At 45.4% G+C, this 15,452-nt stretch overlaps 1 protein-coding gene across 3 annotated transcripts in view; it reads left to right on the forward strand.

Moving 5' to 3' along the window:
* LOC124176413 overlaps positions 1-15,452 on the forward strand; it is a 163,109-nt gene that overhangs the window by 118,666 nt on the left and 28,991 nt on the right. For all 3 annotated transcript variants that reach the window (XM_046557681.1, XM_046557680.1, XM_046557679.1), the window contains one exon: positions 9,192-9,209. In XM_046557681.1, coding sequence (XP_046413637.1) covers positions 9,192-9,209 — 18 coding nt within the window. The remainder of the gene's footprint in view (positions 1-9,191; positions 9,210-15,452) is intronic.

Here is a 15,452-nt window from a genome sequence, read left to right on the forward strand (position 1 = left end):
CGAACGGTAACTTCCAATCTATTGTCGGTAATATTTAACCAAAGACCTTGCAAATTTGGGCGGCAAACCTACCCGGGACAATCCAAACAAGTGTTTATTTATACTAAACCCATGCCTAGTTCTGTCTGTTCGGTCCCAAAGGGTGCCAACGGGCGTTTGCATTATTCATGTCATTTAATCACACCACATGGAAACAATTTCTACCGGCTACAGAAGGATGCCGGGTCTGGTCTGGTTTGGTATCGTATGGCATGGAGTGGAATGGAACGGCGCGGAGCGAAGCGTCTCTGCCGTGTCGCGTGCTCATAAATATACTAAGAAATGCCCGAAATATTTACATTTATAATGTCCGCTTCCCCTTTCGCCTCCCTGCAGCTCATATCCGGCAGCTAACCTTCACCGTGCTCGCCCCTAACGGCACGTTTTTGCCAAGTTTGTCTCCCGCTTCTCCCGGCTCAACCCTTTAACAGCTATAAACGCGTTAACGGTTGACACTTTTTAACGCCCTCACGCGGAGCATTTTTACGTCCCCTTTTCGCTCGCTCGCTCGCGCGCTCTCGTTTTTCATTCCGTCAAGCTGCCCCATTCGCGCAATCCAATTTTTACGATTCTCTTTCACATTTTTGGCATTTTTGTTTTCCCTCCTCCTTTCAAATTGGAAATTGCATAATCATACCTGAGCAGAGTTTGATTACCTGTTCATTCGAAGCTGTGTTTTTAAACGTTATTCCGTTTCGTTTAACAGATTCTGTTTTCTCGTCAACTGATATTTCAGCGTATCGGTTTATGTAGTTAGTCACGTTACGTGATTCGAAATCTACTTTTCATTTGAGCCCGTTCATAATCCTCAGTCCTTTGAATTGGTCATTGTCGAGCGCGAATGATATCGCATGAATTTCAACTCTCAATTGAATATTCAAACGCGGAAATATTTCCACTGGTATACATATGTATGAACGATAGCTATATGTATCGTTCATCAACTTACTCTGCCGCTCGATGCGAATAAGGCCGATGACGATCGGAATGAGTTTGATTTACGTTTCTGCGTAAGATTGCGCAGGGAGGGAAAAATAGCGCCGTCATCAAATAATATTCACCGTAAAATTTTCAACAAATCCAGAACCGAATGTATCCAAAAATCCAAGGAGTAACAGACAACGAAAATCCGTGGACAAAATATCCATTTTCGAGCTGCAGAGACATAATTTCAAGGTACTAACAACTCGTCTGTTAATTTGCGCATATTGTACCGCATGTAAGCCAGACTCGCTTCCACCCCAGTGCCAAAAAAGTGTTCCAACAAAAGGGGCATGCATTGTTTAAATACAATATAAGCTCTGGTTTAGAACAATTTATGACCTGGCCAAAAATATATTCCGTTCTCAAACAATTGTAGTACCTGTGGCTATGACCAAAGTTAATCAGCTTATGCAGTGGGTGTAGGTACATGGACGCAAAAGCTAACAATGACGGTATTATACGTTTGTGGCGAGCATACCGTGCAGCGGTGAGACCATTTTTTTTTCCCCGCTACGCGCAGTCGCCTCGGAAACTGCTTTATTATACCGATATCACGAAAATCACAACGACGATAATGTCAATGTGCAACTTCTCCCCTGCAGCATACGAAAATGACGCTGGTACACAGATATAGGTAGGCAATAATTCCGAGTATCCACTTTCATGAAAACGAATCGTTCCTGCAACAACACCGCGCGGCCGTAGGGATGTATTCGTTATTCATGCAAGTCGAGAGATGTTTACTGGACCGGCCGTTAACGTCACCAACAAACGTTTGGAATTGTAATTTACAGGAATGTCGAGGTATTTTATGCGTCTGCTGCATCCTGGGAAAATTAATATTAAAGTAGGTGATTCGAATTCCGAGTAATACAGAGGAAGTTTCACTGGTAGGCTGGCTGTCCGCGCTTTTTGTACCTTATATCTGTAATAACGTACATTGGTATGATCTTGGAAACTGCCGATTAAAGCACCGTTCAAAAATTCATCCCGGATTATTTTCCGCGAGTTTCTCATCACCGCCCGCGTTGTTAAATTCTTCACGCAGAGAGGCGATAGAAATAATCGCGTTTTCATCTCGGAGTAGTATTTAAAAGGTGAAACCGGGTCCTTGTGCATAAATGCTGGAAGAGAGAGAGAGACCGGAAATTATCCATCCGAAAGCAGGTGGCGTAAAACGAGACTGCAAACAAAGAAATAAACGAGAATGCAGCCCAGCTCGACGTATTAACCGCTTTGCTGCTCTATTTACTACTCTGCAGTACCTTGCCGTACTCGAGCAACCTCTGCAGACTTTTTTTTTGTTTTTGCACCAGGGATTAACCGGATCCACATCGCACCCTAGAATCGCACTCATTACAGCGTAGAGTTGAAAATTTTTCAACTGAATAAAAATTTCATCATTCGTTTGCCATTTCTCTTTTATTCACACACGATATGCTGTGAAGATCTGCAGCAGATGTGAATTGCCGTTTGTTCGAAATACCAAAACCTAAATAAAAAATCGCGGAAATAATTTCCCAAACGATACGAGAAAACCGATTACCGTAATCAAGCCTTACGCGAAACAGCCGAGTGGTCAACGTGATTTCCTGCGGCGAATGAAAATAGGAAGAATCTCAAAAAGTGGGTAAGAAAAGAGAGTGCAGAGGATCGAGATTAGGGAGCAGCACTCTGCGAGGAATTTCCCATGTGTTTTTGCGGGTACACAAGTTATATGAAGACAGAGAACTCCCTGTTCGCCAGGGGGGTTTCCCCTGGGACCAAAGCTCGCGGTAGAACGTCTGCCCGGTGACGGTAGCCTCTCTGACCGTAAAATACCCGAGACGATTGCAGCGGAAGCTGCTTCCTCGAGTGTGCGAGCCGTCGAAATTATGACGTTTGAATGCTAGGTTCGCGTTGAGAGAAAACACGGCGACAATTTTCATCGGCGTTTAGCGAGGCAAGCTTTGCGGTTTTCTTCCGCCGAGTCCCTGGCAACGTCAAAGGGACGAAAAAAAGAATCGAGCTCCGCTGGACACTCGAGTGCCCCGGAACTCTGGTGGGAAATCATCGGGAGTCTAAGAGTGGCGAACGAATTTAAAAGCGAACGAGTGTAAAATACTTAAATTACCGCCACTGGAGACCGTCGCCACTTTGTCTTTTTTTCAGTGTTTGGATTCTTCCATCGACGTCTCGGCTATTATCGGTCGGAGTCGATAACGAAACCGCAGATTGACAATAAGATGGTTGGCCACTTGGGATTGCGGGAAAGAAAGAAGCACCCGGTAAAAGCTAAATTTGTTTCAAGTTTGCGATGTTTCACCTGATTCGCAAATGATAATAGAAAACAACAACGTTGCGGTGAAGTTGATCCCGACGGAGGAAACTTGATCGTAAATGCGATCGCGTCAGCTTTGAAAATACCTAACCAGCAAGATGCTTTCTTCTGCGAAGCTTTGTGGCGTACATGACGTTGGTCAATGCAATTTTCTCAGTATTGAGATGCGACTATACATACCGCGTAACCTGCGTTTGCACATCAACTTGGAAGAATATTTGATTAGAAAAATTGTTTTCTTAACCTCGACGGTAAAGTTTAACCCTCAAGGTACACTCTCCGGCATCGTAATCGAGCTGGTGATGCGAAATGACTAAGAAATCGTCGAAACGCGAATATCAATTGAAAATGTCTCCAAGTTCGTTCCATTGTCAGAAGCGAGCTGTTAAGTTCGGTGTACGAGTTATCGACACGTTTAGACCCAATTATTGACCCTTTTATTTACCAAAATTACACATCGACGACACAAATTATGAATTTCTCGATGACTAGAACCAACAACGCTAGAGAGTTAAGAACTAGAAATTTATATTTTGGTAATTTTAGAACCAAGCAACCAACAGATACAACGAAAAAAGGTCCAATAACTGGTACATTCACCTTAAACTGTTCTCGCATTAAAAAGAACTGTGGGTGCCTACAGTAACAATGGGAGTCTGAACGGGGATGAACCATTTCCATAATTACCATTCCGCATTGATTGTTCATCGACCAGAAGAAGATTACGCAACCGAACTCCAACAGCTTTGAGCGATGAGCACTGTTTCAGTTTCGAGCAAAATTCTTTCGTCAAAGAAAACGCGCGACGGTGAAGAATTCGTTTACCTAACATTATCGGCGGTACGGACAGCGAGGAAGGATTCGCTGGTATATTCGGATAAAACTAAGCCGATCTTGGAACCGTTAAAGCCGGCGTTAACTCGCTCGTAAAATTGCCTGCTAAGGTCCGGGACGAGTATCGGGCAAAGGCAAGCGGGTTAAGGCAAGGCTAGCTCGAAGGCGGCCCAGTGTATACACACGGGCCATCCCTTCGCGGCAGTGAATCAAATTCAATTCGCAGAAAGTAGATTTGAATATCAAATAGCTCACGACCCGGCTCGTTCGGCGGTGCGTGTCCGACGTTACGCACGGTTCGCCGCTGCCGGTCGGTGGTGTAAAAATTATACTTGCAAACGTAAAGACATAAATAATGTCACTGGCACAAGCCATTATCTGCCTCACGCCGGGTAGTAATTACACCTTGCTACCTCCCCCCCTCCCCCTCCCCCTACCCCGACCGCCAACCCCCGCAACCTCGAGCTGCCTCTTTTTTCAACTCGCCATACGTTCGCCCGTGCAGCCTGGCTCTCGCACATCGGGAAGCATACATATTAATAAGCCCACCGTGCCGGGGTTTCGCGCCTTCTCTTTGGAACCGTAAAGATTTCGTTGAGATTAGAAAACAGTCTTAGGGTTTCGCCCCCTGTCGCAACAACTGTATTCATGCAGGTTGTGGCGAATTGCAGGTGTTTCGGGTGGGTAATAACATCGTAAGAAGCAAAACGACCCCCGACTCGGCTGCTGGTCGAACCGACCTGCAACCACCACGGATTTCTTCGAACCGTAGTATCACACATACCCACGTACATAATAGGGGTGCAAAGTGTTCCGGTCGTAGAAGCGGACGCGGGTCCTCGACTCGGTTTTGGAATCTGTTCATCCTCAGCCCTGCAGGGTGTTCGTGTAATTGAATGCTAACAGCTTTCAACTGTTGGTCAAAGTTCCTTGACCGCTCGGCAAATATACTCTTGAATGTTCGCGGGCGGCGAGGCCCTCTTTGTGTCGGTTACGTGGCTCCGGGACGCGGCCTCGACTGTCGAGGACGTAGCGTTGGTACTCCAAGTGTGACCGAACGGACCTGGCACACATCCGTGCTCGCAGCCGTCGGAGTTTGGGTTAATTCCCGAGGGTCCTGGCTGCAGGACTCGTGAGCACCGAGTTACACCGCGAAGCGACGCGACGTAGCGCCGGCCCTGCAAGATAGAGCCGGAAAACTATTGAATTCCCCCGGGCTTCGCAACCGAACGTTGAATCCCCCGTTTCATCGTCAGCGATGAGCATCGGATTCAGCAGTCGGTGTCGGTGATCCAGAAAATTATTCAACCCTTTTCCCGTTTCCTCGACAAATTGATTCATCATCTGATCGATAGCTCCCGCTCCGCTCTATGCAGCGCTTGTGTCCCTCTGGCTGCCGCTGACTGCGGTCAAATTAAAACGGAAGAAGTACCTCCGCTGTATAAACCGATTTGTCCCGCTAACCGTATCACGTGTAGAGGCTGATTGAATACCGGAAGACGAATGATTTCGTAACTTAAATTGCATGTAAAAAGATGAAACTTTTGCTCTCAAGGTCACGTGACTATGGAAAACCGGATCTAAAGCGTTGTTTTACACAACGACAATGGTTTCCGACGGAACGCATTGTTTGAGGCAATTTGCAGTTTTTTTTTTTTTATTATTCTTGTTCCCACTCATACCCGGAATGTTTGCCGAGCGTGATTGTCACGTGTCGTCGTAACGACGTTGTTTGTACAGCAGCACTACGTTTGGAACGCGAGCGTAAAAACGAAGTGAAAAAAATAAAACGAAATGAAAAAGAAGGCAAAGGAAAAACAAAAAAACGCATCAAATGCATATTTGCAAACGAACACGGTAGCTCGATAAGCGACAACGCAACCGACAAATCCTTTGTTGGTTGTCAATCGTGACGCGGTACGCCGCAGTAATTCCATCCTATCACTGCAGCTTGCCCGACGTGTGTGCTTGTACATTGATACGTATTAAAATGATGTGATGCCAGCCGGGTGCAAAAGTAGTGCAAATTGTACACGTAAAAACCGATCGATATTACAGCCACACGTGAAACGATCGGCCGTATTAACCTCTACGCGATGTGAAAGAATCGAAAAGGAATGCGTTGTGTCAAGGATCCATCATCGGCAGGGTTTCAACATCCTGTTTCCCTGGCGGACAGCAGATTTGTAGTTGATTTTTGGTGTACAAGACCACAGTACAAGAACCAAGATTCATCCGGATCGAATAACTTGGCTATCAAGGCGGCCATCAAAACCGAGAATAACCCTGCGGGGAAGCTTAATTGGAACCGCGAAAATTAACGGTTGAAAAAAGATGGAGAGAGAAAAGGCAGGTATAATATCTCGAATCTTTTGCTTTTCATTACGCGGCTTCTTCTTCGTTAATACTTTTTCCACAGTTTATGAGAAATTACGAAGCGAAATTAAGCCGATTAGTAGTCCGTCTTTGGAACGATTAACCCGACGTGAAACTTGACGAACAACTGAACAGGGGATCGCTTCTACTGTTAATAACAGCCTAACTTTTCGCATCCGTTTTGGAGAAGCGAAGTGTGAAGGCGCGGCACGTAACCACATCTCATGTCGTGGGATGGTACTCCAGACCCTCTTCAAATTTCTGTCTCAATTAACTTCAGGTTCCAATCTGCGGAGATTTCGAGAAGGTATATATGATACAGCCAACGTCGAAAATGAAAGTCTAATCAACTCGAAACTGCGCAAGGCGAGCAGGTCGCGCAAACTCGTGTAATACTCGCGCAGGGTGCATCCGATTGATGTTCCTAATTGAAAATCGAGACAAGAATTTATTCCCAAGAAAGCGATAATTTACAAAAAAGTCCGCAGAGGCCCGAAGGCGTACCTTTTGAATTCCGATCCGTTTCGAAATAAGTAATATTTTCAATCGTTTCGCTTGTATTGACGAAAGTATTTAGCAGATGTGGGTCTTCGCCTGAAGAAAAGGCTGACAAAATGTGAAGGCTGGCTCCGAGTCTCGGGGCTTCGTGCAAATCCGGCCGCAATAACCGCTAATTAAATTTGACTCTCCTTTTTCTCCTTCCACTCCTCCTTATTCTCCATCTTCTCCTTCGATAGTTTTTAGCTTTTACCGAGCACACAGAGTGCGGGATTAAACTTGACTTTACCGCCACGATTGCTCCCATGTATATATAAGGGGAGAAATAATTTCCAGCTATAGGTTACAACGTGGATCCCGGATCTTTGTCCTTTTTCGTCTTCTTCTTCTCCTTGCACCATCTCACCCCCATTTCTGCCTTCTGTACTCACTAACTGGCAATTATCCGAGTATCTTGAAGCCTGTAAGTTTTTTTGAAAATTTCCAATCTGGCTTTGGTAAGGAGTTCAGTAATCAAATTGCCCTTTTTCGACTTACCGATGATGTCAGGTTTGCTATCACGTCAAACAGATTAATCCTCCAGATCTACTGCAGCAAAGGCATTTCGTTCAGAATCTAAATACTCAATTATTCACCATTCGTCCTGAGCGATTCTCAATACAATCTTTGCATATCCGCAATTTTTACGAATGGAATAGAATCTTTTACCTTTTATTATTACTCAAAGTGAAGAGAAAGGCAATTTTTTCGACCGCTTCCTCGCTGTTCAAACAGCATAATAAACTCATCCTACCGAAGGGTATCGCCCGAGTTCTTTTTTTTTTCAGATATCAGACACGCTAATTAGAGTAGATAACAAATGCAGTCAATTTCGAGAAGACGCTTTGGCACAGGGCTGAATCTCATTGTCAGTTAATTAGGTTGGGCGGGTCTCGCTCTCGAGAGTGCGTTGAGAAGGTGGTAAACGACGCGGGAAGAAGACGAGCCCTTCTGGCTGGGCTAAGAACGGGTCGACTCTGTTTCACAACGAGGTGGTTCCTTCTTCCTTCCTTCCTTCCTTCCTTCTTCCCCGGGCGAAGCTCCGCTTCGCCTCCCGGCTCTCCGAGGGTAGCAGGAACCGCGGGGAACTAAGCCAACCCTTTCTTCCTCGCTGACTTGTTATCTTTAGTATTCAGACGGTGGTGTCCCGAAAATGTCTCCCGTTTAATTCCCGACTCCCACCGTCAGGGCCGGCATGGCGTATGGTGGAACGGAGCGGAACAACAACGACGACGACGACGACGACGACGCCCCGCGAAATTGCATCACGTTCTCATCTGTATGTTTTCAATTTTTCGCCCCTTTGAACCTCGCTCCAATTTTACGCCGAAAACATTTGCCAAGCGCTGTGCCAAGTGCCCCGCGGAACCAGAAAACACCCGCGAACTGTGATTGGCCGCATTGTCGTACCCTACCCCCGACATATCCGGTTCTTGTCACTTTTTTATTTTTTCATTCCCTTTTCAATTCACCCGCCACGCGTCGCACCGCGCTGAGCCGAATGATAATCGCGGCACCGCGCGGCCGGAATTTTTCACTTTAACCATTTTGCAATATAATTCCCACACCGAGGAAAATCAGGGATCCTTCTTTGAACGCGTTTCAACCATGAGCTGTAACGAGTCGAGGGGGGGCCGCAGGGTTAACCACGCAAAGTTTATCAAAGGGATCGGGATCTACAACTTCCTGTGTGAATTTCAACGCCCGCACATAATTTCTCTTGTCCTCTGTGCGTTTTGTCAGTAGTGAAAAATTTACCTGAAGTTCGAATTTTGACAGGGGACATCGCATTGTATCAGGTAGCGGAATAATATTGGTACAACGCAATATTATCGTCGCCGTTATTATACTTGTCGATAATTATAATTGACAAAAATCAATGAAGAAACGTATAGCAGAAATCAGCGGGGTACCGATTCAGAGTAGAAAATGAGTCTGACAGAGGTCAATTATTTTCCACAATGTGTATCGATTTCCGACTTAATTGTACCACGCACGAAAATCGGGATTATATTTAACAATTTTCCAAACATTTCTCTGCCTTTATTTTGCAAATTTCTGTCATAAGATGATTTACATTGTAATCTTTCTTTTGTTTCAGGGACTACTATTACGACAGGTGAGTCTGAAAGCTGATCAGAAAAGTGAAGGACGTGGACGATATTAACTGAGCCATGTCAAAAAATCCGAACATGAATGATGGCTAAATTTATTTGAAAAATAACCAAAGTGTTTTTTAGGCGCTGATTAGATACCTATCCCAATAAAAATTTGAGCGCCAGATTTTTTCTATCGAAACACTTTGCGGTGATGCTGCTCTGCGAATTCGACTTCGTGGTAGCAGAAAGCACCAGTCAGCTCAAACCTGTAACGGTATTTCGATTGTATTTTTTGAGTTCCCAAGGTTCCATTTAGTCGGAAAAGAAGCATCGTACGAAAAAATGTTGAGAAATGTTTAAATCGTAATAAGCTCAACGCCATCTAAGTGAGCTTTACCTTACGTTCGATTTTTCTGACATGACCCTGGTAATGTTATGCAGGTAGAGGAAGATATATAAAAATTGAAGGGTATGTTAATCACTGTACATTATATATCATGTATATTCTGTGCTCTATAAATGTTTGACTTGCGGAATGGATTTTGCACGTATTGCACTGCAGAAAGACGTGGTAGAGAGCCGGGAAGTGAAATGGGAAGCAATGTTTAAATCAATCTAAGAGTACAGCGAATGCCTTGAATACTTTGTCGCGTGCTAGACAAAATCCATATGTCAGGTTTATATTCAAATATTTCATACATTCACGCAAGTTACGCGAATACGACCGTATCCGCGTGTATGTATTCACGTCGTGAGTAGCATGAATGTTCAATCTTACACTGCGAACACAACGTAAGAAACTCGGTTTCGGAGCTTTTATGTAAATGAGTTCATTTTTTCTTTTTTTTTCTTTTCTTTTCTTTTTCCTCGTACGCATCATTCGCGCGGCGGGTTTCGAATTTATTCATAACCTTCTCAGCGTTACAATATTATATGCAGAGAAGAAATAGGTTGTCAAGCGTCGAAAACACTGAACGTCATTTAAAAGGTTTGTTACAAGTACAAAAAAATTTAAAAATAAAAGAAAAAAGAAAAAAATTTCACGAATCTCTTCCACTCGAAAGCCCGAAGAAAAATTCTTCCACTTTGTCCTTTTGGGAAAGTTCGTTCGGTCCCTCGACGCTAACGAGCAGTCGTAATTTTTCCTTTGACTCTTGCTCGAACCCGTCAGAGACCTCGGCGCGTAACAAACGTGAGAATTTTCAGCGATCTACATGCTTACCGAGTTTTCCGCAATAAGCCTCGATTCGCGGGATTCGACGTGAGTATATACGTGCATTAAGATCGACTATCGATGTTTGTTTATATTTTTTCGAATTATCTCGGTTGTTCCACTTTTTGAACTCGTAACGCGGTTGAAAAAGAAAAAAGCAAAGCAGCAAGGATTTTCGAGCGAAGTTAAATCGCATTGTCGCACCGGCGTTTCCTAATTCTTGGTCTGCCAGGCGTAAAGTAAGTCACGGATGGAAAAAGGGAGAAGGAGGCAGCCCCGCTTCGAACAACGGCATCCAAGTTCCGTCCATTATTCAGTCTTCCTCCCCTCTTGATCTCCCATTAAACTTAATTGAATTCCCCCGCGCGACGCCATCGCGCCATTGCCATTGCCATTGACTTGGAGATACGACCATGAATTCGACGTGTGTTTTACAAATTTACATCCACCCGTTTTCCTCGCCCCCAGTTCTTCTTCCCACCCCGAGCCATTGCCTCCCGGAGCAAGGATTCCAGGGCGAAGGTAGGCACACGTACAGCTTCGAACACGCGCACACAGGAGCGCCGGGACGTTACAGGCGAAATTCGCGGGAATAAGCTTCGATTGAGATTTACCGAAATTGGACGCGTTCGATTTTTCACTGAATAGTTTCGCACCCCTGGAATGCGTGCCGCGGGTCGAGTGGGTAGCGATTTCCCTGCACCCCTCCTAGGGGAAAACATCTCAGCTCCGCGATGAAAGGTTAACGCGAGTTTCATCCAGATCCCGGTCTCCGCGATTCCGTTCTGTGGATATTTTTTTCTCTTTCTTTTTTTTTTTTTTTTATCCCTCGTAGGGACGTGAGAACGACGAAAGGCGAAATCGCAAACGTGAATTGCTAATTGCGAGGATTGAAAATCCGGGGGCAGCACTCTCGCGAGTCGGTTTAACCGTCGTGTATACACGGTTTTAATCGAGACTGAAATCGAGTCGGGACGTGTCACGCATCGGAAACACGAGCCTTGTCCCTTCGTCGACGCCTTTTCCTAGTTTCCTCTGCGGCTCGACAGTCAACACGGAGAAACGCTGCATCGTGGTAACTGTGGAGCCGAACGGGGAAGGAAAAGCGAAACAAGAAGCATTAGAGGGACGGAGAACGTGGAAGCCAGCGAAAAGTGGGCAAGGCCATCAATCATTTTTTCCACACCAGAGAAGTCTGGCAGAACGCGTTATAAATGATATGTTGCTGCGCGGAGGCCTCGCGCCGAGCCAAGCCGCGACGAGGGTGTTTTGCATGAAACAATATTTACGTCGAGCAAAATTGAATTTATGGTCACCCTTTTAACCGGGAACAATAACATCTTGAATCCGGACCCGCGCCCTTAAATCTCTACTCGCCACCCCGCTGCTGCACGGGCATTAGAAACGGGTGGAGAGCAAATAAGGCGATAATAAGGCGATTTTTCTAGTAAACGCGGGAGCAACGCTACGACTCGAGGCGTAAGAATTTGACCTGCCGTTATATTTTTCATGAAAAACACAAGCCTTCCACCCTCGGCTCTGGTATTCAACGTGTTTAACCCCTCACACCTCGCACCGTGTGTGTATAGCCGGCATTGGTGGACGGCTGAATTTCATTTCTGTTGGCAACCTGGCGCACGTGAGCCGGTGGTGTAATTTCGGAGGCGTGGAGGTACGCACGTGTGTATGTATATTTACCCATGTGCTCATGTGCGCGTACATCCGCGCCCGCACGCGAGAGGGGTGGAGGGGGATGAGTGAGTACAGAGGGAAAGAGTTGAGGAAGCGGAGTGCGCGGAATGGGCCCTTTTGTTTTAATTGTCGCAATTCACCGGGGCAGTTCGTGACCGGCCTAGCCAACGAAAAATATAGCCGAAAACAAAACGCGCGGACGAGAGTTAAATAGAAATAATAAGCCGCGGAGGAGATGAAATTAAAGCAGCGGCGGTGTAAAAACACCCTGCATCATGGACGAATTTAACACCCTGTGCAGCTCGGAACTCCGGCATCCCCGAAAGGGCTGCAGACGAGCGAAATTACCCCCGATACCTCGAATCGCAATCAAATTGCCGTCAGTTTACCTCTTCGCACCCTTTCCGTATACCTAATGCGATGATAACCAAGGGTTGTTTACTTATTCCAATTTATCCCGTTCACCCCCCCACCGTAAGCGTACCAAGAATCGTGGAGAAAAATACCGCCATTTCGTTTTTTCGAATAAGAGGTATAACGATACAATTTTTTTTTCTACCTTTTTTTTCACACACATCTAGATTCAGTTCTTTTTTTCATCAACCAAGATTTCTATCATGGCGTATTAGCAAAAGCTTCAGACCGTTGAAGGACTGTCAGGAATAAAAGAAAAATAATGTGCAAGCCACATGCGTGTCTGGGAAAACTTGAAATAAAACAGGGGCATATTGTTCAGAAAAGAAAAGAGAATATTCCACCGAATTATTACCGGAGCAGACATGCAGAACCTCGTATACAGAGGCCATTATGCGAGCGTTCTCTCGAGGTTTAAAAAAAAGCCAGACAATACACGTAGCCAACTAGTTGCGATTCGTGCGAAACTCTACATTATTCTCCAAATTTTCTTCTATTTTTTCCATTTCTCTCACAGAAAAACACATCTCCGACATTTTCGATACATCAGCGTTAGCTTCCCATTTCATTTCGCGACCGTATACTGCAGGGGTCCGCGAAAAGAACATCTGGCTACACTCACGTCGCGTCAGTGGTTTTCAACGACCGCCAAGGTGGAGCACTCGAAGTCTCGGAGCAAGAGATAAGCCAGCGGATATGTAGCGCACTTGCTGTATATATTTACTGCAGAAATGGAGGAGATACCCGTTTGACTTGCAGGGTTTATGGAAACCGAATAAGAATGTACAACTTTGGTACACGACGCCGTCGAGGAGTGACTTTCGCCAAAGTTTCACCTCCTTGGGTGTAGGTGAGCGTTCCTAGAGCCAATCCGCCTCTTCTCCAGGTAAACAAAGGCGCTCGTCTCTGGAACGGTTGCATGTATAATGGGCGTAATATGATGCGGATGGCGGATGTAGTGTTATATGTTCGAAGGCTTAGGGGGCGGGGGTGTGAGGTGGGCAATGTACACACACGAAGCCGTTATAAGCCAGCTCCGTCGGATAATGACGCTCATCTCGAAAACTTATTCGCGAGAGTGCGTTCTCCGCCCGGAGTATGCAGGCTAGTTCAACGGACGTTTACAGTGAATAATTTAGAATACCGTAGAAGGGATGCTGTTGCAGGGTGACTGCGGTAATATCTCGCGTAAAGAACGGGGGGAGTCGAGAAGGACGAAGAACGATACCCAGCCACCCATACGTGTACCTTGTATTTTGCCACCTTGCAGCCACACGACGAAGATGAGTCTGTGAGATAGGAGGAGTTGTAGGGGTAAAGTGAAATTAACGTCAACCGGCTTGATCTTTCTTACCTGGTTTTGTTTCTCTTGCTCGTTCAATTATTATTCTAAAACTGGGGAGAATTTTCCACTTTATTTTTATTCAATTTTCATTATTTCTTTTCCGTTCACTTCGCTTGTATTTTTCGAGCCCCCAAGTTTTTCAAGTCCGACTATTCTTTCTGGGCAAAGTTTCTTACACTCCCGGTTTCTCGCTGAGCGTGAACTCGGTCGAGGTGAGACGGAATATAAGACATTGCAGGGTTGAACTTCCAACGAGTCCAAATTTCCGTTGCCTTTGAAACAAGTGAAAAAAAAATACGTCTCTCCCTTTCTTTCAAAAACCAACGAAAGAGGAGCTGCTTTATTGTTGGCCGTACGGATGTACGCTGACTCGGAATGTACCTATGTCACCGTGCAACTTTGAATTCTTCTTTACGCTTCATTAGTTTCTCTTGCTTCTGTTTCAGCTACACTCAGCCTTCTTTCTTTTCAGTTTTCGAAATATTTGGCATAGGTCTTCTACTCTACTTCCGTCTTTCTAGACACCGACATATGAAATACGAGGTTACCTCACGGTTAAGCGATGCATTCACTTACATGTTGGAGTCAAAGGAATCGCGAAACATAAATTTGCATAGACCCAGCGCAAGCTTCTCCCGCAGATGTATGCGTATAACTAGATGTCATTCACTACCTTCGTTTTGTCCGGTATACAAACGGCTGCAAAGCAGCTTACGTGCTGGCTTTCATATCGGCTTCAGTGACTATCAGTGTTCCTCCAACGACGCGCATTTCCTCTCTTCGTACTTCACAATTTCAGTTCTACTTGGTCTCAATGTAATTCGAAATCTGGAACCTTGCTAATCATGCGATGCTTTGATATTCATATAGTTTGGCAGTGCGGTGCGGACACACAATACAGTCTACTAGGTACTATACGCTAGTTTCACCAAATCTCCGGAAATAGAAATTTGTATTTAATTACTTGGTGAATATCACAGAATCCAACAGCACCAATTTCACAAAATGTACTGTACCTGAAATTGTAATTCATACACAGAGCCGTGCAGGTACTAAAGATCCGGTGAATCCGTCGACGTGCAGTTGCAGGTAATATCAATCATTCGGGGTATGTATTCCACGTGGCACGAGCTGGCCTATCACACTTGCAGATAAGGATAGCCTCCAAGTTTTGCAGGGAATCCTTGCGAGGTGACATTTATAACCTGTATCAAAACCGGTAGAACAATGACCGTGAAGCCTTGGAAGCTTGACGCGTACGATTGTGGCGGTGGTTGCGGGTAAACTATTGGCCGAGTCGACGGCTTGAGACGACAGGAAACGTTACGTCACACGGACAACGCCTTTTCCATAGGTTGATCCATTTAACAGGATTTGCGTCGCCTCGAGTTAGAGGTTGCCTCGGTGTCAAATGCAGCCCTCATCCTCACCCCCGTCGCCACTGCGCCTGCAGTATACTGTCATACCTCTCCAAGACATCGCATTAGAAACCTGCAGGTGTCTCTCAGGGGATAATCTCACCGTTGCAAAGCGAATGGAATCAAGTTGATCGTCAGCTGGTGCATCGTTTATTTCATTAACAAGTTACGTACTCACGAC

Source organism: Neodiprion fabricii, chromosome 2 (genome assembly GCF_021155785.1).
Source record: "Neodiprion fabricii isolate iyNeoFabr1 chromosome 2, iyNeoFabr1.1, whole genome shotgun sequence".
Taxonomy (NCBI): Eukaryota; Metazoa; Arthropoda; class Insecta; order Hymenoptera; family Diprionidae; genus Neodiprion; species Neodiprion fabricii.